Source organism: Cricetulus griseus, chromosome 7, assembly GCF_003668045.3.
Source record: "Cricetulus griseus strain 17A/GY chromosome 7, alternate assembly CriGri-PICRH-1.0, whole genome shotgun sequence".
Classification (NCBI taxonomy): domain Eukaryota; kingdom Metazoa; phylum Chordata; class Mammalia; order Rodentia; family Cricetidae; genus Cricetulus; species Cricetulus griseus.
The window spans coordinates 43996732-44021690 of record NC_048600.1 but is presented as its reverse complement, the minus strand read 5'-3'; the positions used below and the strand labels follow the sequence as shown (position 1 = coordinate 44021690).

Sequence of the window (24959 nt, the reverse complement as noted above, 5' to 3'; positions counted from 1 at the left end):
AGCCTTCCAAGTCAAAGAGAAACCTGTCTCGATAAACTAAAAAACAAACAAACAAACAACCCCCCCAAAACAAACAAAAACAACAAAAAGTTTATACAGGTGCCTGGTTGGAGGTGAGCATACCTTTGATATAGTCTCAGGAGACAGAGGTGAACAGATCGCTGACTTTTAAGCCAGTCTGGTCTTCAGAGAAAGTTCCAAGATTCAAGATTACACAGAGAAACCCTGTCTTGGGCTAGTAAGATATCTCAAATAGGTGAAGAAAGCATTTGATTGGGGAATTGTGGTTTCTTGTAGATGAATCCTATGTGCTCTTGGACAGCCTCAATCTGCTATTGATTTTATAGCCTCAATCTCCTATTGATTAGACAGCCTCAATCTGCTGTTGATGGATAGCCTCAATCTGCTATTGATTTGACAGCCTCAATCTGCTGTCTTTGCTTCTCAGAGATCTCAAGTTTCCTAAATAATCTCACCAGTCTGGAGGATCAAGGTTAAGAGCTGTCTCCAGTACCTAGGAGAATGTCACTAGCCCTCTTGCTTCACTTTCCCTTCCAGGACATTCCTTTTTGTTTTTTGTCTTTTTTGTTGTTGTTGTTGTTGTTTCAAGACAGGGTTGGACATCCCTTGTTGTGTGTTTGTTCTTTTGTTTGTTTGGCAGGGTTTCTCTGTGTAGCTCAGGCTATCCTGGAACTCACCCTGTATACAGGCTGATCTTGAACTCAGAGATCCTCCTGCCTCTGCCTGTGCTGGGACTAAAGGTGTGCTCCACCACTACCTGGTCTGAAATTATAACTTTTATTTTTTTGAAAAAAGATTTATTTATCATGTATACAGTGTTCTGTGTGCATGTATCCCTACAGGCCAGAAGAGGGCACCAGATCTCATTACAGTTGGTTATGAGCCACCATGTGGTTTCTGGGAATTGAACTCAGGACCTCTGGAAGCCCAGCTAGTGTCTTGACACTGAGCTGGGCTTCCAAAATTATAACTCTTAAAAGAGCAGTAAGAGCTCAGTTCTAGGTCAGCCAGGGCTACATAGTGAGATCCTGCTTCAAAAACAAAACAACAAAAACCCAATAAACCTCCAAATAGGGATTCTGCTCTTACTTTCTATAAAGAAAAAGAAAATTGAAAACAAAACAAGCAAAAAAACAGAGCCAGGAATGGAGTTGCACACCTTTAGTCCTAGCACTTGGGAGATAGAGTCAAAAAGATTGAAGCGAGTTCTGTAAGCATTGTGATGGCTTGGATGGGATGGTCAGAATGGATTCTGGCACTGGGGAGCCAAAAAATACTGAGTGTTACAGCTTGGATGGAAAGGTATTCTGGCACTCAGGAGCCAAAAATACCACAGGTCACAGTGCTTACAGCCCTGCTTCAGGGAAAGGCTTCCCCAGTGTATCAGCTCTGCTCCAGCAGGAGAGGGTTTCCCTGCTAAGTTGTTACAGTTCAGCTCCAGTCCCCGGAGAGCAGATTGTCACAACTCAGCTTTGCCAGGGGAGGGTTTCCCCAGCTGAAAGTGTTACAGCCCTGCTTGTCTTTAATAATCCTGGCATTTGGGAGGAGGAGACAGGAGATCTCTGTGAGTTTGAGGCCAGCCAGGTCTACAGAGCTAGTTCAGGACAGCTAGGGCTACCTAAAGAAATACTGTCTTGAGAAAAACAAAACAAAAAACTAAAGCCATTCTCTGAGAATGAGGGTCAAGTCTTGATGACAATTGGTTTTTGTTTTTTGTTTTTTACATTTATTATGTATACATTGTTCCTGCCTGCACACCAGAAGAAGGTGGCAGACCTCATAATAGATGGTTGTAAGCCACCATATGGGTGATGGTACTTGAACTCAGGACTTCTGGAAGAACAGCCATCTCTCTAGACCCGCCAACTGGGTTATTTTACAACCTTTGACTTAAGTGGATCTTTGACCCAGTTACAGGTCTACATAAAACAAAAACCTCAAACTTAGTTGAGAGAAACATATCTGAAAAGCCCAGTTGGGCAGAGGACACTAGGGAAAAGGTAAGGAGGCAAAAGGTGAACATGAGCTAAGAGAAGTTAGATGACCTTAGTCAGCATGGGATAAGTAACCAAATTCCTGGAGCAGGCTGACTATTAGATAGAACCTTCTTGAATGATGAGTTGAGCAGAGGCTAAAATGAAACATCAATGCCCGCAACTTTGGCACAAGTGATCTCAGAAGTTTGTCACTCTGAAGTGCCTGCTAAGCAACACTGGAGAAATCATGAAACAAATCAAAGAGGCTGTCTTCAAACGAGATGAACCTTTGCCAAAAAGACCCTGCATCAGCTCTGGAAGAAATTATCTGTGCCAGCAAAGTTCACACACTTTAGGGTGTTTATGTTCTGGGGGCTTAAAAGTGTGATCTACAGGGGGCTGGATAGATGGCTCAGTGGTTAAGAACACTGGTTACTGGGCTGGGCATGGTGGCCCATGCCTTTAATCCCAGCACTTGGGAGGCAGAGGCAGGTGGATATATATTTATATGATAAATATACAATAATATATATACACATGTATATATATATCACGTTACTCACATGTACTAAAGTTGTGATAAAATATACATGATATTAAGCCAAAATGTCTAGTTACCTTTGAGTTTCAGGACAGCTAGGGCTGTGACACAGAGACCCTTTTCCCTTTTTTTTTTTTTTTTTTTTTTGGTTTTTCGAGACAGGGTTTCTCTGTGTAGCTTTGGAGCCTATCCTGCCACTCGCTCTGGAGAGGCTGGCCTCGAGCTCACAGAGATTCGCCTGCTTCTGCCTCCCGAGTGCTGGAATTAAAGGCGGTTACCACCAACACCCTTCACACAGAGAACCTTTATAATCCAGGGACTGTGGCATGGTATAGAGTTGCTATCTCTACCCATTCTAATATGTTTATTTATTCCTTTTTGTGGTACTGGGATTAAACCCAAGGCCTGTCCAATGCTAGGAAAATGTTCTACCACTAAGGTACCTCTCTAGTCCTCTAATATTTTAAAATGTGTGTCTCTGTGGTATTTGAGAGGTATTAAAATCTGCCACAGATTTCAACGTCTCCACCTTCTGTTGGACTCACCAGGTTTGAGCACATGGCCCTGCTCTCAGCATTCTAGGAGCACTATAAATACATTATCTATTTGTCCTGGAAAATTCTACCTTTTCCTCCTGCATCCTCACTTTAAAAAAACAAACCAAACCACAGGAAAAACAGGCACTACATGTAGCCCAGGCTGATCTCAACTTCACCATCCTTCCTTCTGCTTCAGCCCTGTGAGGGGTGTTTCTTCCTAGGTGTTCTGAAGGGAGTAGGGTGTGGGGAGAGACCCTACTTGCAGCTTCCAACTTTAACTAGGAAATAGTTACTGGGGTCTGTGCCAGGCACCAGTATTTGCAAAATATTAAAAAATACTTCCAATCATTTTCTTTCTTTCTTTTCTTTCTTTCTTTCTTTTTTTTTTTTTTTTGAGATAGGGTATCTCTGTGGCTTTGTAGGCTGTCCTGGAACTAGCTCTTGTAGACCAGGCTGGTCTTGAGCTCACAGAGATCTGCCTGCCTCTGCCTCCCAAGTGCTGGGATTAAAGACATGCGCCATCAACGCCCGGCTACTTTCAATCATTTTCATGTCGGAATTTCTTGTTTAGAAAGAAAGCCAGAAGTGGTGGTACCTTTATTTCTTCCTCTCTCTCTTCCTTTCTTCTTTTAAAAAATAATGTAACTTTCTTTTATGTGCACTGGTGTGAAGGTATCAGATCTCCTGGAACTGAAGTAACAGACCTTTGTGAGCTGCTATGTGGGTGCTGGGAATTGAACCCGGGTTCCAGGGCAGCTGGGTTCTCTTAACCACTGAGCCATCTCTCATGGTGCTGAGGCTGGCCTAGAACTCGAGATTCTTTAGCTTCAGGTAGGTTTACAAGCACTAGCCCCACAGCAGGCTGCAATCATTTTCAATTAATCGTTTAGGTGACAGATGGTAACTTTAAGAACTTTAACCAAAACTTAAAAGCTCACTCGTTTTGTCATTTAAACCACCTGATGTGTACTTAAGAAACCGAGTTTACAAGAGTTTTTTTCCTCACTGCTTTTGGAAATTCAAGGCTCTCAACATCCGGCTGACTTCACGCCTAACTGGTGGCCTTGGGGCTGGAGGACATTAACTAATCACGTGCCGGGCTGTCACCACCCGAGCCCTCACTCACCCGCCGCGTCCTCCGTCTCCACCAGCACCTGCTTGTTAGCGAAGCGCCGCGCGCCGTCCACGACCTCTCTGCGCCCGAGGCGGGACCCTGCGGCGGAGCCCGGAGCACCGTTAGCAAGCTCGCCACTCTCGCCACCGCCGCCCGCGAACCCACCCTCTCTGAGGCCGAGCACCAGCTCCCCGCCCGGGCCACGAACCCGCGTGCAGCAGAACGCGACTCGCAGCAGCCAGCGCCATCTTGTCAGCCGTCAGGGCTGGAGAGCCACGGGCAGTGAAGCCGCCAGCCCGGCGTTGCAGACTCCGCCTCCCCGAGCGGCCCCGCCCACAAGGCCAGAGGCCGCGGGCGCTCAGCAGCCGCGGGAGGACTGGGCGCGGCCTCCTGGGGCAGTAACTTGGTTTTTGGTGAGATCCCCCCGCCCCCGCGACCCCAGACCCCCAGCTGCTGGCAGCACCAGGTAATGTCTGTCAGGGTGGGGCACGGGGAGGCAGTTGTGGAGATTGAGAGCGTCTCTGAGGGTTCCTGGCAGCTCACTGCTGGAAGGAAGTCTGCCAGGTCTCACCCACGCAGTGCAGATATGCATGCCAGAGGAGCTGGCATTGTAAACACAAATTAAGGCTGGCAGAACGGCTGCAGGGTGAACAGAATTGCCTTGCCAACACAGGAGCAAGCCCGGAAGGCTGTCACCCTGGGTTAAAACATACCCTCAAGAGTGTATTTTTATTTGTGTCGATAGGAAAGGCCACAGAAGCAGCCACCTGTGTGGCTCATGCATTGCAGTGAGGGGCAACCTCAATGTTTGCTCTCATTGTAAAGTCTTCCCTTCTGGCAGACTGTTCTGTGCTGCTGAGTATGGAATCAGAAATTGGCCAACACAGCCAGCCCAGAACAAGTATGAGACAGAAGAAAATTATCCCCACATCTTCCCAATGTAGCAGCAGCAGTCTCGGGCAGAATCAGCTCCTCACCCACAGAACTGATGGCACCCCAAACACAAACCCCGAGCATTTAGAAATGCCACTTTTGGAATAAATGTGAAATGAGCTGTTAGTTGGGTGGACACCACACATCTTGATTATTTGGACTAAGAAGAAAGAGGCGGTGAAACAAGGACTCAATTTGCATCTAATCCTAGGTTTATTCAACACAGTCCTTTCACTCTATACAAGTACAAACACAACCTTACCTAAAATGCTACAAAGTTATAAAACTCAAAACAAAGTTTATAGTACTGACTGTACAATAAAAGCAAAAAGAGGCAATGTATATATACACTGCCCAGGTTAACCTGTAATATCATCATGAATGGCAGGTGATAACGGGGGTGGGGTAGGTTCCATGAGGACCCTGTAGAACTAACTGGCTCACCAATTTCAGAGAGTAACAAAGACACGGGGACAGGAAAGATGCAAGGTAGGAGCTAACAGCACAGCTGCTTGGTCCTCTGTCTGCAGATGTGGCACAGCAACAGCCAGGGCACAACCAGGTTGTCTGATGGGTCCTCGGTCATCTATGGAAAATGGTGTGATGCATTATGGAGGTTTGCTGATTCCAGCTATCTCAGCTATGAACTGGACTTTCAAGAACTGGAAGGGGTGAACTTTCTAGCCAGAAAACTACAGGGTACCTCTATGGGTACAGTCCCGAATCAACAGTACCTCTGCAGCCAGAATCCTCCTGAAGAGGAAATATCTCAACTGCTGTCTTCAAAGACCACCCTGGTGTGGGATCCTTCCCTTTGGATCCACATTTGGTTAGAGAAAGAACAAAACTGAGTTGGGGGAACATAAGTTACAGAGGTACGAATCAATGTCCCTGCTTATCGGGAGGAGTTGGAGCTGGAGCGGCTTCTGTGGCGGTGGCGGCCAGGAGATCGAGACCTCCTACGCACAGGAAACCTGAGCCTTGGGGATCGAGACCTGCAAGAAGAGAAATCAGGTCAGCCAAAAGTAAAAGTTCCAAACAGCACAGCTATAGAGGGAAACTGGCCTTGTCTAAGACAATCATAATCTTGTTTACAACCATACGAACTGTCTGACCCTAAAGCTTCTCTCTTAACCCCTCTTAGAGTCTTTCATTTTTGTTTTTCAAACAAGATTTTTTCTCTGTATAACCCTGGCTGTCCTTGACCTCAGAGATCCACCTGCCTCTGCCTCCTGTATTCTGGCATTAGAGGCCTGTACCACCCTGCCAAGAAGGCCACCCAGGAATGAACCTGGTTTCCAGGGGGCCTGTGCTAACTCAGACTTTATAGATATGGGTTCCTTGGACGGGCCTCATCTGCCTGTCAATAACACCTTTTGACTGTCCTTTCTCTGACCAGTTCCCAAGAGCTCCATGCTGACCTACTTTCTGTATTCAACCTCAAAAGAATGGACAACAATGAAGGACCCCAAAAATCATCACAGCCATTCAGGTGTATAATTCACATAAAGAAGCCAAATGGGTCAAGGACAATTCCAAATTAACTCACCACCTCCTCATCCGTGGGGGTGACCTGCACCACATGGGAGGCGGTGGAAGCATTCTCCTGGGTGGGCTGAATCACCCTGGGGGTGGTCTAGGCCAGGGTGTCAACACGGCAGTAGCAGTGATCTCTTGGCCATCTATTTGTCCTGTAGAAAAAAGGGACAAAAGCATAAAAGCTCTAATATTAAATACTTAACATACTCACACCTGTGATGGTGTGGTGACACATAAGTGGGAAATTATCACTATAGAGTCAGGTAGAAATATAAGGGTATTTAATAGGGAAAAGCCTTACTTATAGAGCAACCTAGCCAGCCAGCATGGCAGCGGTCTGTACACAAGCCGAAAGTGAAACCGAAAGCGAGAAGCAGTCCCATGCAAGTATTCTTCTACGTCACCCTGACCACGCCCTCGCAAACGTGGTCAGGCACACCTGTGGCCAGCCCCTAAGTAGGCATGGCTACAGCTTCCCCTACAATTCCCCTTTTAGTCTAATATAGGATTAAAACTTAACAGTGTAAAGTATCCAAAATTAATAATCATAAAGGTAAAATATCTGCTTATGTCATATCCTAACAATCTATTTTAACTAAACCCTAAAGTCATCTGAAAGAGGTGTCCAAGCCTGAACACCTCCTTCTAATCCCAACCATAAACAATAGGAAGATATCCCTAACTAGGTATATACATTGTCCTAAGTGACAACAATGGGGAAATGGGGTGTAGCATCCTCCAAGTTACTTCCTGCTGAAATGGGATGATGATTGTCATGTGGGGTCCTGTAGGAAGAAAATGTTAGTGTAGTAAAAGTTTTGAATGGATTGTATCCAGTCCATGTTAGATGGGATTCTCTTGATAGAAGATCTCAATTGAAATCCTCGACTTGATTGAAGTCAGTATCCGAAGCTTTGGCCAGAGTGTCCGTTGAAATGGAGCAAGTTGGATCCAGTGTAGTCAAGGAGGTGTGGCCCATTTTCTTTCCAGGGTGTCCAGGGATTGCTGTCAGGCAGGTCTTCATTGGCTGTGTGGGACTCACACATAAATAGTTAGCAGAGAAATGTTTGCTTGTGTATGTACATGTGCTGGGGAATGCAACCATAAGAGCATAACAATTATGAGAGGGTGTACACCTTGAGAGACAGATCCAATAAAAGACAAAGACAGTCCCCAAATTCTTCTTTTATTTTGTATTACATCAATTGGCTTCTTGATACAATACAGAAACACTAAAGTTTAGTTAAATAATGTGCTTGGATTTTAGAGGAGGAAAGCCAAATCCACCTCTAAATCCAGCATTGGTTTAATTAAATAGGGACTAGGAAATAAAGAGAAATAGAGTTCTCTGAGAGACAACTGTAAAGTTTACCATATGGCAGTTCCTTTTGTTTGATGGCTATAGTTTCCTTTTCTTTTTAAGCATCTACCCATGTAGTGTCCTCTGCCTTCTGGAGATGAGTTTTCCTGTGAAGATAAAAGTAAAACACTTCCCTTTCCATTGGGGGGTTTCTATTTAGTTTATAAGATATACCATAGTAGAATACCTGTCATTTGTCCTCGTCGAGAGGTTTTTCCTTTTCCACTCGGATCCTGATCAACTCTGATGGTATCCAAAGTTTTTCTTCTCCTGTAGAAACCAATGCAAAACCCCTACCCCAACGTAACATATGTCCTGGTTTCTATACAGAGGTTAGTACATCTTTGAAGTATACCGGCTGATTGAGTTCAGCCGTTTTTTCCGTAGTCTAGTGTGTCCTTTTTTATTGGCATTAAGAAAGTTTAGTGTTAATAAAGCATATGTAACCTATGTTTGGGGGGTTTAGTCTTCCAAGCTTGTTTGTTGAGCATCTCCTTAAGTGTTCTATTAGATCTCTCAACCACTGTTTCCATCTGCCAAACCTTATTTCTCCGAATGCCCTTAGGATTACAACCTGCTGGCAATGGAGTTTGATTATAAAAGGAACAAGTAGGACAGTTTTTCACTATCTCCTTGTTGCCAAGTGATTGAGAAATCCTTTTTTAAAACCTTTGTTATTTACATGATGTTTTTTAATGAAATTTTGAGGCTTCTAGCACACTTCCAATTAATAAACCATCAATTTCATTATTGCCTTGTGCTAGTGGGCCTGGCAGACCCGTATGGGATCTGATATGTGTAATGTATATAGGATTACTTCTGTTTCTGATAGTTTCCTGTAATGTAAAAACAGAGAAGTTAATTCTGTATTATCAGGAACAAGTTCTGCAGTCTCAATGTGTAACACGACTCTTTCTGTATATTGAGAATCAGTAACTATATTAAGAGGTTTTGTAAAATCCATAAGTCCCATGAGAATTGTATATAATTCTGCCTTCTGTACAGATGTATATGGACTTTGAACTACTTTACATACCTCACCTGCTTTATAACCTGCCTTACCTGATTTGTTGGCATCAGTGTAGAAGGTAAGAACTCCAGAAATGGGATTTTGTCTTGCAATACGTGGAAGAATCCAGACTGTCTTTTTTATGAATTTAATTCTGTTAGTTTTGGGATAATTGTTGCTAATTGTTCCCAAAAAGTCAGTCAGAGCTATTTGCCAATATTCATTATCTTTCCACAAGGAGGAAATTTCTTTATTAGTTAAAGGTACTATAATTTCTGCTGGATCTTTTTCAGTCAGTTGACGAAGTCTTAATTTTCCCTTTAAAAGTCAAATCAGAAATCTTTTCTATATATGTCTTTAACTTTTTATTCTGTTTATGTGGCAGAAATATCCATTCAAATATAGTGTCTTCCCTCTGCATCAGAATCCCAGAAGGGTATTCTCTGGATGGCAAGATAACCAGAATACAGTCTAAATCAAGGTTTACCCGATCTACATGTGCATCCAATATTCTGTTTTCTACCCATTGTAACTTTTTTTCTGCCTCAGCAGATAATATTCTTGGACTGTTTTGGTCCTTATCACCTTTAAGGGCCATTTTTAAGTGCTTTACGTCATGTCCTTCTACACCAATAATCGTCTGTAATTGAGAAATTTTCCCTAATAATTTCTGAAGAGAATTAAGAGTTTGATAACGATCTCTCCTAATTTGTACCTTTTGAGGTCTGATTCTTTGTAAGTCTATCTTGTAACCTAAATAGTTAATAGAATCTCCTCTTTGTATCTTTTCTGGGGCAATCTGTAATCCCCAACGAGGCAGAACTTCCTTCACCATTTCAAACATATGTTCCAAAGTTTCCTTATTAGAATCTGATAAAAGAATGTCATCCATGTAATGATAAACAAGAGATTGTGAAAATTTCTTACGAATTATTTCCAAAGGTTGCTGTACAAAGTGTTGACACAAAGTAGGACTATTTAGCATTCCTTGTGGCAAAACTCTCCACTGATATCTCCTAACTGGCTGTGAATTATTAAGAGTTGGTACAGTAAATGCAAATTTTTCTCTATCATTTTCCTGTAACAGTATTGTGAAAAAACAGTCTTTTAGATCAATGACTATGATAGGCCATCCTTTAGGTATTAAGGAAGGTAATGGCATTCCAGGTTGCAGCGATCCCATTGGTTGAATTACCTTATTTATGGCTCTCGGGTCTGTCAGCATTCTCCACTTACCTGACTTCTTTTTGATAACAAATACAGGAGAATTTCAAGGACTGGTAGATTCCTCCATATATCCAGCATCTAGCTGTTCCTGTACTAACTTTTCTAAAGCCTCTAGCTTCTCAGAGGTCATAGGCCATTGTCCTACCCAAACAGGATCATCTGTAAGCCACTTCAATGGCAGAGCCTTTGGCTCCTCTGAAGGTCCATCATTTGTACCTAGTTTCTATACAGCATGGATGGTTGGTAACCATTTTCCATAGCGTCTTACCAGATCTTTTCTACTATCTAAAGATTGTACATAATTTGTATCTGACATTGGAGGAATATTAATCTGAGTATTCCATTGCTGTAAGAGATCACGACCCCAGAGATTTATAGCTATATCTGCCACGTATGGTTTCAGTATCCCTTTCTGTCCTTCCGGTCCAATGCAGACCACTGAGTTAACACTCTGTCGAACTCTAGATAGAGTTCCAATTCCTAAAAATTGTACATTTGCCTCTCTAAGAGGCCATTTCTGAGGCCAAGACTTTTGGGTAATAATAGTTACATCTGACCCAGTGTCTACTAAGCCAGAAATAACTTTATTATTAATTTTCTTCTTCTTCTTCTTCTTTTTTTTTTTTTTCGAGACAGGGTTTCTCTGTGTAGCTTTGGAGCCTATCCTAGCACTCGCTCTGGAGACCAGGCTGGCCTTGAACTCACAGAGATTCGCCTGCCTCTGCCTCCTGAGTGCTGGGATTAAAGGTGTGCACCACCAATGCCTGGCTAATTTTCACTTTTAACTGAGGCCTTTTATCATTAATAGAAACTTGACAAAATATGCGTTTCTCATTTTGTCCATTTACATTTGATTCTTCATCACTATTCAAACTACCATCTAGAGCAGTATCATTTTTCACAATAGGCAAAGAACTATCTATTGGTCCTGTGAGAGACTGTCTCCCACTGCTCCTGGGAATGACCCGACCTTTCTCGAAGTGGGGGCCTTCTTAAGTCCCCCCTCGATGTTTCCCGACCTTAATGGGTTTCCTTGTATGTCCCTGGTCGATCTACATTCATTGGTCCAGTGTCTGTCCTTACCACATCTTCTATACAATCCAGAAGGCAGTGGCCTTCCGTATGAGGCATTGTTAGAATTCGTTTGTCTACAATTTTTTTAGTATGTCCCATTTTACCACAGTTGAAACATCTAGGTTCCTGGTGCCTTTGTGGTCGCCAGGGGAAGGCTCTTCCTGCCCAAGGTTCTGGTTCATAGTTGTAGTAACCTCTAGCCTCTTGGTACTTACGTTGACCTCTGTAAGGTGCTTCTCCTTGCCAAGCCCTTACATCCTCACCTCTAGAACTTTTAATTTCCTGTTGCCATTTTAAACCTTTGGAGATGGCTTCTCCTACCCAAGCTCCAGTATCTTGCACATTATAGTCAATGTTGGCTGCATACAAAACCCATTCTTCTAGCGGAGCTGATCTGATCTTTAAAGGCAAAAGTATTCTTTTGCATATTGGGTTTGCATTTTCATAAGCTATTGTATATATAATTGATTGTCTTGTTTCTGGATCTGTTACCTGTAATTCTACTGCCCTAGTTAACCTTTGTAAGAAGTCCTGGAACTGTTCTGTAGGTCCCTGTTCTATTCTGGTATAAGCTTCTAGGCGTTCTCCTGGCTCACGAACCTTATCCCAGGCATTTAATGCTGCTTTCCTGCATAGAGACAGTATATCATCATATTCAGCCTGAACCTGTGGGTCAGCGTAAATACCCTGACCAAGAAGCTTATCTAGAGGGTCTTCAAAACCTTCCTTTATGCCCTGACACTCAAGGAGCTTTGCCTCTTCCCTTACCAATGCCTTCCACTGGATTTGGCATGAATTCTCAAGTACAGTTGCTACCAATCATTCCCAATCTGTGGGTGTCATTCTGTTAAAGGTTGCCCATGAATGTAACAGCTGTTTTACGTATGGGCTATGGAGACCATATGAGACAACTGATTCTTTAATATTCTTAAGATCCTTCAGCTGTATTGGTTGCCATTACTAAGCCATCCGTCCATGAGGGTGTTTCTTAGAAACTGGCTTTTCTACCATGGTAGCTGGGTACACTAATGGTGTACGAGTAACAACCTTAGAAGAATAGTCACGATACCTGGGTGGAGTAGGTGCCTGAGATTGGAGTGATTCTGCTTCTGAGGCATCCCAATGATCTTTAAGCCTAGTAATGATATCCTTTTGAAAAGTTTTAATCTCCTTAATCATAAAAGATTCCAAGCATGTTAGTGAATCTGTAAATTGCTCTAACTGCTCATTTACATGTTTTTCTAGGTCTTTAATATGATCATCCTTAGGCAGCATCTGGATGGCATGGAAACTGCCTTCTAGGTATTGGAGTCTAGATTCGAGGTCATGATTTGCTGATTTTGAGTCCTCAGCAATCGACCGTATGGACCTATGTAATCTGTCAGCCCTGTACTGTAAATTATCTTCCAAACATTCAAATCTAGACTCAAATTTGTGATCTGCTACCTTGGATGCTTCAATAATTGATTGAATGGCATTGTCCAATTCTTCAACCCTATCCTGGGTATTTTGCACCGTTGCATCTAGTTGCTGGGTAACATTGCCTATCTGAGTTTCTAGCTGGCTACAGATATTCTTTAGCTCGTCATGGTCTTCTGACAGCCTAGTCTCTAAGGCCTCAGACATAGAGGATCTCTCTGTCTTTATCTTATCATAAATATGCTGCATCTCATCAGACAGCTCTGTCTTTAGTGTATTGGACACAGAGCCAAGCTTATCATCCAATTTTTGTTCCACTTGCTGCATAATGGTGGTCTGACCTAATCTGTTTTCCAAAACCTCATTGCGTAAAGCTGTTATTTCCTGTAAGTAGGTGGTGAGGTTATCCTTATCCCTATTCCTGAGTCCTCTGGCTATTAATACTATTTGTACCAGCAAGCTCACTGCCATTCCGGCATATAGGCCAGTAATTGGCTAATTAGCATCCTCCTCAAACAGTGAATTTATGTAATAAGCAAAAATATTACCAATTTTAGCAAATGATAAATATTCTGCCATAATATTGCCTGATTTCTACTACAGATGCAGTAACTATCTTTGACCAGTGGGTGGCACAGGTGTTCAGTTAGTCTGCGGCGTTTGGCAGTGGTGGGTGGCAGCTGTGGAGAGAGGTCACAAAAGCGGCAGCGCTTATCTGAGAGAGTATACGGCCTTGCAGCCGCAACCACTGAATGAGGTGTGGCTTTAAGGCCACTGCATGGACCCTGCTGAAAGCCAAGACCTACTCCAACTCAGTTCAAGAGCTGGAGGCCTCAGGGTGCGGGTAAGCAGCAGTCTAAGCTGGTCCCGAGCGCTCGGTGGTAAAACCGTAGGAGGTCTGTGTGAGTCTCCAAGCTGGGAGCAGCTCAGCAACAACGGGTCGGCTTGGAGCTGGGAGCATCTGTGAAGAGAGGGACCTTTCCCCCACCAAGGTCACAGGCCGGGTAGGACCCACAGCCTGTCCCAAATGGGGTGTAGGTTTCCAATATCCCACTTCTGACACCAGATATAATGAGAAATTACCAATACGGAGTCAAGTAGAAATGTAGAAATATAAGGGTATTTAATAGGGAAAAGCCTTACTTACCAAGCCAGCTGGCATGGCAACAGTCTATACACAAGCCAAAAGTAAAACCGAAAGCGAGACGCAGTCCCATACAAGTATTGTTCTACGTCACCCTGACCACGCTTACCCAACAACGCTAATGATGAGACAGGAAACACCATATCATCTCAGGAGGGCTCCCAGCTGACACCGAGCAGCCTCAGTTTATTGAGAAGTCCATTTAAATAGTCCTCCAAGGGCAGGGACAACATCAGGAAGCATTTATCATAATGCATATTGCTAACATCAAGTGATTCTGTTGCCTAAACAACTCTTGGTCAAGCAGGCAGAGTCTTCAGCCCAGGTATGGGCCTACTCAAGGCTTAAGCTACAGAGATGCAAATTAGGAGGCATATCACCTTCGGCTATGGTAAACAGTAACAGCCTGGTGTTAATTAACAATACCATGGTGACTTGGAGCTCCCTGGCGCCACCACTGTTTATGGCGGCCAGGGCCTGGAACCCAGAATATTCCACAACAGGGATATTCGGTCCCCCACAAATCCTCTCTCTTAAATTAATAAAAAGAAACCCGTGCCTCTGCACTGGGACAGATGACTGCACCTATCTTAGGGGGTTCCCTTCAACCTACCAGGGGTGCCCATCATGGAATCACGCATTCCATCATGCGTGTTCTGTCTTAGGCATTCCCTGAAGGCAAGGAAAACCGTACCTGTTTTTGGCTGGAAGAACCAGCCTCTGTAAAACAAATGAGGTTAGTGGGGGATGGGCCACAGTCCCGCTCCAAGTGTTCTGAATCAGCAAGAAACCTCCAGGAGAATAGCATCTCAGCTCTCGTGGCTGCAAACCTTCTTCAGATTAAGACATTTAAAGGTTAAAAATGGCCTTTTTAAAATCTCTGTGGCAATGCCTCTGATACGGACCTTATTAAAGTTTGCTCCCTAAAAATACTTGTATCCTAAGGCTTGTAAACTGTGCGTTACATTCCTGTAAGAACGAACTCTGACTTCTAGTTTCTAATAACATTTGCATAACACATATAGCAAGATTACAAAGATTAACAATTCCATCATGAACATACATTAGGGTGAGTTACAAAGCAATCAAAAGACAATTAGATATTCTCACAATCTGTGGGGTGTGAACAATTTCACAATTCTAAATTTTTTCTTTATTCCCTTCCTGGGACTCAATGCCCCTTCAAACTTTTCTATCACTTGCTCAGAGTCTGAAGTCCTAACATTAGGTTTGTAATAGCAGTCTTTGAAAGTTAACTAAAAAGTCTCTTGTCTGTGTCTTGTTTAAGCATTGTGGAGGAGCTTCTGCCACTCTGGTTTATGCCAGTATCCGACTGTCCTAAATGGGTCCTTTCTCCCAAAGGGAAAACTGGCAAAACAGTTTTGTGTGTCTGTTTGTGGCAAGAAAGCAAGCTGTGTTGTCAGTCCTTAGCCTGCTCCGGAATGAGCACTCGCGGATTCAGAGGTGAATGTAGTCCAACTGTAGGGAAGCTGGAACTCTGGAAAGCATCTCGAAACTGGAACTGGGTGTGTCTCCTCCGGCTGTAGGTCAGATGTCTCAGGGTTCCAGAAACACAGGTCCAGTGTTTCACTCCAGCTGTTTCAGACGGTCTCCTGTGGGCCCAGGTCCCGTTTTTCTCTGTTCCACGCATCTCATTAATCTTTTCGGTAGCCAGCGCGCCTCATTCTCCTCCTGTGAGAAAACACAGACATGCTCTCGACCCCAGAAAATTACAGGGTCGGGTCCCCTCCACTGTCTGGTACAGGGATCTCTCCATTTGACCTGAGCAAAATTTGCTCGAGTTCCATCATGCCAGAATCTGTCTGCAGCAGATTGCTCATTGGCATCCACATTTAAAAAGTTTAAGATAAACAGTGCGTGGTTTAAAGCATCATGTGGAGACTGAGGGCACAGCTCCCCCCTTTTTTTATCTTTTTCAGCTGTGTTTTTAGGGCACTATGGGCCCACTCTACTATTCCTTGTCCTTGGGGATTATAAGGAATGCCTGTTTTGTGATCAATTTTCCATTGAGCACAAAATTGCTGGAACGCTTTGCTGGTATATCCAGACCCATTTTCTGATTTTATAACTTTTGGCACTCCCATGTAAGCAAAACATCTTAAACAGTGACTTATGACATGTCTGGTGGCCTCTCCTGTTTGTGGGGTGGCCATTAAGAAACCTGAATACGTGTCAATTGCCATGTGCACGTATTTCAACTTGCCAAACTCTGAGATGTGAGTTACATCCATTTGCCATTAATGGTTGGGGATCAGGCCTCGAGGATTCACCCCTAAATTAGTCACAGGTAGATACTGTGGGCACACTCCACATTGTTTAATGATTTGGCGAGCAGTCTCTCTGGTTAGGCCGAATTGTTTTCTCAAACTCCTGTTATTCTGATGGTGAAAGTTATGAGACTGCCTTGCTCTCTCTACCTGAGACAGAGCAACTAGTTTCATTAGTTCATCTGCAGATCTGTTTCCTTTGGCTAGTGGCCCTGGAAGGTTCGAGTGGGCTCTTATGTGACCCACAAAACATGGCAATTTTCTCAGGTGAATTGCATTTTGAATTTGTTCAAATGACATTTTGACTTGACTATTACTAGACCCTATGCATGGATCTGTCGCTATTACCTGGAGAGCCTTAAAGACATAATGACTGTCAGTGTACAAATTAAATGAATTATTTACTAGGAGCTGAAAGACCATTGCAACAGCTCGCAATTTGACTATTTGAGCTGAAGCCGGAGTTGTCTGCTCCATATATTTCTTTCCATCAATAATATAGGCGGCTCTCCCGTTGGACGAGCCATCAGTAAAAACTAACATAGCATTTTTTACAGGATTGCTTTTAACAATTTTTGGAAATATAAAAGGATGCATTAGCGTAAATTGCAACAGTCCATGAGCTGGAAACTGATTATCAATTCTCCCTGAAAATTGAGCAAAAGCAATCGTCCATGAATCACTGTTTTGGAACAACCAATTAACCTGTTGCTTGGTATAAGGGACATGTATTATATTTGGCTCTTTGCCAAAATACTTCCTAGATTCCATACGGCATTTTTGTACCATGCAGGCTACTGCTTCAAAATAAGGGTCTAATACTTTGGCTGGCGAGACCGGTAGGTGTAGCCAGAGTAATGGTCCCTCCTGCCACAGAATGGAAGTCGGACTATGTGGGGAGTACATAAGCCTCCCATTGCTTTGCATAGTCAATATAACATATTTGTTGACGCTGAATCGCCTCCTCCAATTGTAGCAGGACTCTTCTACCTTCCTCTGTTAGCTTTCTAGGTGAATTTGGATCACTATCTCCCTTTAAAATATCAGAGAGGTTTCAAATCACCAGTAGGCTCTCTTAAAAAAGGGCGTAACCATTGAATATTCCCTATTAATTTTTGAAAGTCATTTAAGGACTGTAAGCTATCTTTTCTAATCTCTAACTTCTGAGGTCTAATCTCTTTAGGATATAACATATGACCCAAATATTGAAAAGGTGGCTGTCTCTGTACCTTCTCTGGAGCAATCACTAAGCCTGCTCTCTTGAGACTTTGTTGTAGCTGTCCATATGTCTCGAGTAGAACTTCTTCACATTTATGGGCAAGCAAAATATCAACTATATATTGAACAATATAGACCTGTGGAAATCTGTCCCTAATCACTTGTATAGCTTGAGACACATACTTTTGGCATAAAGTTGCACTATTGGCCATGCCCTGGGGTAAAACCTTCCAATGGTACCTCCTCATGGGCTCTTTAAAATTAACTGAAGGAATGCTAAATGCAAACCTGTGACAGTCCTGAGGAGCCAGGGGAATAGTATAAAAACAATCTTTTAAGTCTACAACAATCTTACAAGTACCCTTTGTTACAGCTGCAGGAATGGGTAATCCTGGCTGTAGTGCTCCCATCGACTGCATGGTTTCATTAACTTTCCTCAAATCTTGTATCAGCCTCCATGTCCCTGATTTCTTTTTAATCACAAAAATAGGAAAATTCCATGGGAAATTCGAAGGTTCAATATGACCACTGTCCAGCTGTTCCTGCACCAACCGCTGAGCAGCCTGTATTTTCTCTTCTGTTAGAGGCCACTGATCCACCCATACTGACTCATCACTTTTCCATACGATGGGATCTGCAAGGAGTGCAGGTTTCTCAGTGACCTCAGCTAAAAGTGTCCTAACCCTGCACTGGGATGTCTCCCGCTGGCTAAGGCGGGAACAACATTCCTCTCACTGCCCTGGTCCCCTCCTTGATGGGGCACAACCCTTGCTGAGATACCTGATTAGCAACAATTGCACTTGGGCTATACAAGTATATTCCCATCCGGGCCATAACATCTCGGCCCCACAAGTTCACAGGGAAATGAGGAACAATAAATGGCTGAAAAGTCCCTTTATGACCTTCATCATCTCTCCAATAAAGCTCATCACTACTCTGTTCAGGATTCTGCGTCTGACCAATTCCTTGTAACTGCGTAATAGTCATTTTCGGCCACGTGGAAGGCCATTGACTGGCTGGCTGTAATAACTGACCTATCTGCGCCCTTGTCTAAAAGGCCGGAAAAAGCCCTTCCATTTACATATAAAGTAATCTCTGGGCGCTGAGGACCGATAGGCATCAGAAGAACCAAACCCAGAATCTCCTCTCTTAATTCTCTTAACCTGGTTGTTTGTCCTCACCTGGGGAAGCAAAATCAACTGAGCAAGCCTCTGTCCTGAACTTATCACCGAAACTCCATCAGGAGAATGAATCATAACCTTTATCTCTCCTTCAAAATCAGCATCAATCAATCACTCCTGGAGCAACAAAAATTCCCTGCATCGTTGTGCTACTTCTCCCTAGCAACAATCCAACAGTCCCACTCAGCAAAGGACCATAAACACCAGTGGGCAACCCTGATATCCCCATCTCTGGCGTTAAAACTGTGTTTATGGCTGAACAGAGGTCCAGTCCAGTGCTCCCTGCCATGGCTCTATAGAGGTCCTGGACGGACCTTCTAGGGCAGGAAATCTCAGTTGGGTTGCCCCATAGATTTGTCTCGGGGCCAGAGGCAGGCCCCCATAGTAGTTTCCCTGCAGGGGAATTCCCTGGGCCTCTCCCTTAGATCTACATTCATATGCCCAGTGCCTACCTCGCACACACCTCAGGCATAGACCCGGTTCCCTATTCTCTCTCCTGTTAGGACATTGCCTAACTCGGTGTCCCTTTTGACCACATCCAAAGCAACCTCCAAAAGGCTTCATGCCTTTCTTTTTTCCTGCATCTTGCTTTTTCTGCGGAAACAACATATCCTTAACTGAAGTCCCTTGCAGGGTGGCCGCCATTGCCAGTCCCTGAGGGTAAGCCGGTCTGATATTTGCACAAAACTTAATGAATTCATCTATATCACCCTTCTTCCTGTGAGGCTTTAGCGCTGCCTGGCTTGCCAGGTTGGCATTCTCATAAGCTAGCTGCTTTACCACCAAAAGTCCAGCCTCTGTATCTCCCATTATTCCAGACGACGCTTGCATTAGTCTAGAGACAAAGTCCTGAAACAGTTCGTCTGGTCCCTGTCTGATTTTCGTCATATCCTCGGAGTGTGCCCCAGCAGCTGGAAGTTTATTCCAAGCTCTTTTGGTCACCTCGGCAATCTGTGTGTACACTGATAGTTCAAAATTTAACTGCTGATCTATATTCTTGTACTCCCCTTGAAAGACCCCAGAAGAGGTACTTTCATAGAAGGAGACCCGTACCCAGGAATCAGCGAGACCACGAACTTGGATGCAAAAAGCAAGAGGCTTTATTGGATACACGGGTACCCGGGGAGACTTAGCTTCTGTGAGGCCAAGCGCGCGCCGAGCCAAGGGAGAGGGGTCCTTATATAGCAAAAAGCACAGTACAGAAGCAAAAAGCATAGTTACAGGGATTCTATTGGACAATTTAAATGAGGTACAGAGTTATTTCAAGTCAGCATGTTTTCAAGGTCTGGTAATCAGGCAAGCTGCCTTGGCTCTATCTTATCTTGGGTACACAATGGCTACAACAGACCCGGCAGTGCCCCCCTCCGCGTCCAGATGGCTGACCATAGATATCCTTGGGACAGAGCGTTCCCCATTGGGCGGGGGCGTGGGGGGGGCGGCGGCCCCGGGCCGCCTGCCTGGCACTCGCCCTCTCCGCCTCGGCTCCTCGCTCGGCCCCAGCCCCGGGCGCGGTTTCAGGCGGGCAGGCCGGGGGCGGGCCCCGCCGGGGTGGACCAGCTTGGGAGGGTGCCGGCGGCCGGGCGTGTGGGTGCGCGCGGGCGCGCGCGGGCGTGTCACCGAGTGTGCGAGAGCCAGGGGGAGAGCTAAGGGGCCGGGGGTCTTTCACCCTTCACCAGCGAGCATCTCATAAGAAACAGGAAGTCCTTGAGCACTATTTTTCTCAGCTGCGACCTGACACTGGTCTGCAAACTCTGTCTTCCACAACAGATAATCTCCCCCAGACAGGCAGGCTTTGGCTATCTGCTTCCAATCCCCTGGGGGCAGAGCTTCCACAGCCATATTCTCTACCAGCGTCTGGGTAAAAATCGCAGTCGGTCCATACTGGACACAGGCCATCTTAAGTTCCTTGAGCTGCTTGAACTGTATCGGTGTATGCTTTCTGCTTATGTTCCCTAGATCATCTGTGACCTCCAATATAGGGAATGTCTGAAACCCTTGTATGTCCTCTCCTCTGTCAGCTGCCTCTTTAATGATAGCCTGCACTGGAGACATCTGCCTTGCTGCAGCTGCCTGTCCTCGCTTGAGGGATGCTTGCAACTTGGGCTGATCTGTGTTTGCTGCAGTTGCAGACAAAGACACCTTTCTCTGACCTGAGGAAACCTGCAATGTTTTCACCTCTTGTGAGAGGGATTCCACTAAGTCTTTCAAGCCTCTTAATTCTTGCTGCATCCCGCCTTTAGGTTTCTACTCATCTGCATTCCTAGTCAGAAATGAGAGAGGTGGAGACTCTTTGTCCTGGCGTTCAGTAACTCTCTCCTCATACCTTTCCCAATCACCTTTCTCTACATATGCTTCTTTTCCTTGTCTTTCTTTAGTAGGGATGGAGGGCCTCATCACCCCACTAACTGGTTCTGAGGCAGATATCCCCTGTAGCTTAGTGCCTGATTCTAAGCTCCCCCTTATAATTGTCCATAACCAAAGAGTATCTGTAGATACACTTTCAGGCCCCTGTTCATAATAATGCTGTCGGATTCTCAATCTGACCTCATTCCATAAGTTGGAATCTATATTCCTGAAAGACCTCAGAAGAGGTACTTTCGTAGAAGGAGACCCACACCCAGGAATCAGCGAAACCACGAACTTTGGATGCAAGAGCAAGAGGGTTTATTAGTAGCGCTGGTACCCCGGGGCTTAGCTTTTGGTAGGCTAAGCCCCGAGCCAAGGGAGAGGGGTCCTTATATAGCTAAAAAGCACAGTGCAGAAGCGAAAAGCATAGTTACAGGGATTCTATTGGACAATTTAATGAGGTACAGAGTTATTTTAGGTCAGTATATTCTCAAGGTCTGCACCTGGTACAACAGACCCAATTCCCCCCTCCGCGTCCAGATGGCTGACCTTGGGACGGAGGTTCCCCATCGGGCGGGGGGCGCGGGGGCGGGGGGCGTCCTCTCCCCGCTCGGCCCCAGCCCCGGGGCGCGGCGCCAGGCGGGCGGGCCTGGGTCGAGGGCCCCGCCTGGGTGAACCGGCTTGGGAGGGAGCCAGCCGCCAGGCGTGTGGGTGCGCGCGCGTACGGGAGTGTCACCGAGAGAGAACCAGCCAGGGGGCGGGGTCTTTCATCCCCCATTTCTCTTGTAACTGAATGGAATCTTTCATTCAGAGGTCTCTGATTAAGTCTTTCTATAAGCTTGGCCATGCTGTCTCTAACTATTCCTGTATGGTCTGCATAAAAGCAGCATTCTTCCTTGAGGGCAGCACATAGCCCTCCTTTCTGTAAAAATAATAAATCTAACCCTCTTCTGTTCTGCAGGACTACCTCAGAGAGTGATGTTAAGGATTTCTCGAGTGCACTGACTGACTCTTCTAGGACCTGGATATCTGTGTGCATGGCTTGTTGTAGAAGCTTAAAATGATTAATTCCCTGTAGGGCAACGGTTCCGGTCCCTATGCCGGCTGCTATGCCCCCCACTGTTATCCCTCCTAATAATAGGGCCACGGTAAAGGATATTGGTTCCCTCTTATATCGGGTTGATTTCCCTAATACGCTGTAAACATACTCAGGTTGGTGATAGTTTTTACTTTGAGTCTAATTTTAAAGATGGACCCCCTGATCTGGTCCCAACAGGTACCAGCGAAGGCCCCAAGCATATCCCTTCTGTCATTTTGTTGCTTTCTTATCCTCACCCGTAAAGGAAATAAGGAGAGGCATAGAGGTGGTACCGGTGGAGCCCTTTTGCCATCCTCTGGTTACCTGAATCTTGTCCCATGAGGATGAAGGCTTCCAGTGAGCATCCCCTGTCGTTTCGCATCCCCATGCAATGGAGTTCCTTTTGACTTAGCATTTTAACCAGGGAAAATGGACAGTGAAATTCTTTTCCAAACTGCTTCCTGCTGACTTTGGGACGAAGTTAGGGACCCCAGAAGGTTGAAATGCTAGTCAAAAGCAAAAAGGAATTTAGGCAATGGGGAATCCATCAGGGGCTTCTGGTTAGCAGACACTGTTGCAGAGATAGGGGGTGTCCACATCAGCAGACTGGTTTATATCCATAGCAAGTCCAGGGCTCGCAGTCTACTTAGAACAGCCTGTAGTCCGCAACTGATACTCAGATGTCTGTCAGAAGCAGAAACCTGTTTAAGACATATTTAAACTAGGAACAGAGGTTAAAACTTATTTACTGAAGCCCACAGTGCAGAAAAAGCAGATATCTGGATATCTGTTCAAACAGCAGGAACATATTTATAAATTTGAGTCCTAGCAAAAACTACAGATTTGGGCTATAAGCATGTACATTTCTCCTCTGTCCAGAGAGCCAGGTATGGATTGGACAGAGGTGCCTTTGGCCTAATGAAAAGCCCTTTAAGTTTGTACTTAGATGACAACCAAAATAAACTTAAAAACCTTGAGCTTGTGCCTGAACAGTAGATAGTCATTATTTTATCAGCTAACATACTGACTAGTCTATAGTGGATCTGACTGTCTGATGCTGTCAAGCTGACAACCAGTAATATTTCAGAGATCTGAGAAGGGTATATTTTATCCGAATCTACTAAAAAGTGACAGAAGCCAGTTAGAAGCAAGTCCATATACAGTTAGCCAAACCCAAGTTTCTCCATTATCGTTGGAGGCAGCTGTCTCAAAGAACAACAATCTTCGCCAGGCCTATATTGTGAGAGGTTTTATTTTCTCTCTGTGGAAGAGGGACATGGAAAAGACTGACCTTGTTTTGTCTAGGCAAAGGGGTACAATCAATTTTCCAGTGTCCAGCAGCTTTGTCCACAGTCTCGGCCAGGTTCTGGCAGGCGGCAGGTTTCACATCTGAGCATCTGCTCATTGGTCCAGGTGCAGGAACTGAGGTGCCTGTAATCTTCGGGTCATTGTCAGGATCTGGCAGTCTGTCTGACATTATAAACTTTAAAGATAACAATTTAAATGCCATATTCTGAAGATCTCTGAAGCATTAGAGGTCTGTTTGTCTGTTTTAATTACTTGCCTTAAGCACACATTAAGTATACAGGTGGCTAGGTAAGGTCTTATTTCTGTAAATAATTTTTAGTCTGACTGTAACTGGTTTTAACTTAGTAAGATGTTTGAAACAGCACAGCTGAACTTAAAACTGCATAGAGCTACCTTATATTCCTTAAACAGTAGCTTAACTTCTTTCTTAGGCAGGGTTTTTCTGTGACTTTGGAGCCTGTCCTGGAATTCGATCTGCCGGACCAGACAGGCCTTGAACTCATAAAGATCTATCTGCCTCTTATTCCCGAGTGGTGGGATAAAAGGCGTGTATCCCCAATGTTCTAAACTTAAGGCGTGTGCTACCAACATCCTGAGCTTAAAGGTGTGTGTTATCAACATCCTAAACTTATTTCTAAAATATAAACTGTAATATCTTATAATAGATCAGCATCTTTCATAAAACAAAAACTTTACATTGTCAGGCTTTGCTCAAAAATAATTTTAAATTGAAGCTCTTTAAGTACAAACATTAATAAAAACAAACATAAAAAAACTGGTTTTAAAAAGAAATTTAAATTCCCTTAAGGTCTTTCTGTAATATATAGAAGTATTAACATTGTAAATCTCAATTGAAAAACTTGTTTCTAAGATGGTACCTCTAATTTCCATGCGGTCATCTTTAGTCAAGATGGCGGTTTAAGTATTCTTTTTTAAATTTTAGCAAAATGGAAGCAGAACATTTTAAAACAAGTATATATAAAACAGAATTAGCTTAATATGGTTAAAATTTTAGACATGAGAAACCATAGCACAGTTTACATTTTTCTCTGACTTATAATAACCTTTTTTCTGACTTTTAACAACTTTCCTCTGACCTTTTACAACTTGCTTTGACCCTCCATAACTTTCTGTAACAATCTTCTCTGCTATGACTTGCTTGCTTTAATTTTCTATAACCTTTTAGTTCATTTCTCTGACTCTCTTAGACATTCCTAGACAAATTTCCTTTTTATTATTTAAGTTTCCTACATTTTTTTTTTATTTTTCAGTCAACATAAAAATTTTGTCAAAGTCCCTTTTTCATGAAGTATAGCAAAAAGCACATTGATCCCTGTCCAGGTCGCTGGTGGCCTGCCCTGGATCTTCCGGATCATAGGGAGTATACATCCTATATATTTCTTTTAGTCTCTCTAGAAAAGCAATTCCTCCGCCCTCTGTATCATCTGCTTCACCTGGGCCAAATTGGTGGGTCGGCGTCCTGCCCCCCGGAGACCCGCTGCGAACACCCGGCGATAGAGACGTCCTACCTGCTTCAGTGGTAAAATCCCATTCAGGTCTTTTAAGAGGGCAAGCTGCATCTATTTCATTGGGCAGCTGGACGCGCTGTTTCTCCTCCGAGGTTAAGGGGACCTGCCGGGGCCG

General features: G+C 44.3%; 1 protein-coding gene and 1 long non-coding RNA gene across 4 annotated transcripts in view; one reads left to right on the top strand and one right to left on the bottom strand.

Moving 5' to 3' along the window:
- Positions 1-4538, bottom strand: part of LOC100773350 (enoyl-CoA delta isomerase 1, mitochondrial) — an 11623-nt gene extending 7085 nt beyond the window's left edge. For 2 of the 3 annotated variants that reach the window (XM_027424917.2, XM_035447607.1), the window contains exons 1-2: positions 4400-4538; positions 4204-4290 (exon numbers count right to left, since the gene is read on the bottom strand). In XM_027424917.2, coding sequence (XP_027280718.1) covers positions 4204-4290; positions 4400-4439 — 127 coding nt within the window. In that variant the 5' untranslated portion in view covers positions 4440-4538. Of the gene's footprint in view, positions 1-4203; positions 4305-4399 lie in introns of those variants that run through there. The other variant, XM_035447608.1, reaches the window with a different exon arrangement.
- On the top strand, positions 4536-24959 carry LOC118239148. Its single transcript, XR_004770753.1, has 3 exons — positions 4536-4657; positions 5655-6138; positions 24723-24959. It is a non-coding gene; the product is annotated as an uncharacterized LOC118239148 (long non-coding RNA).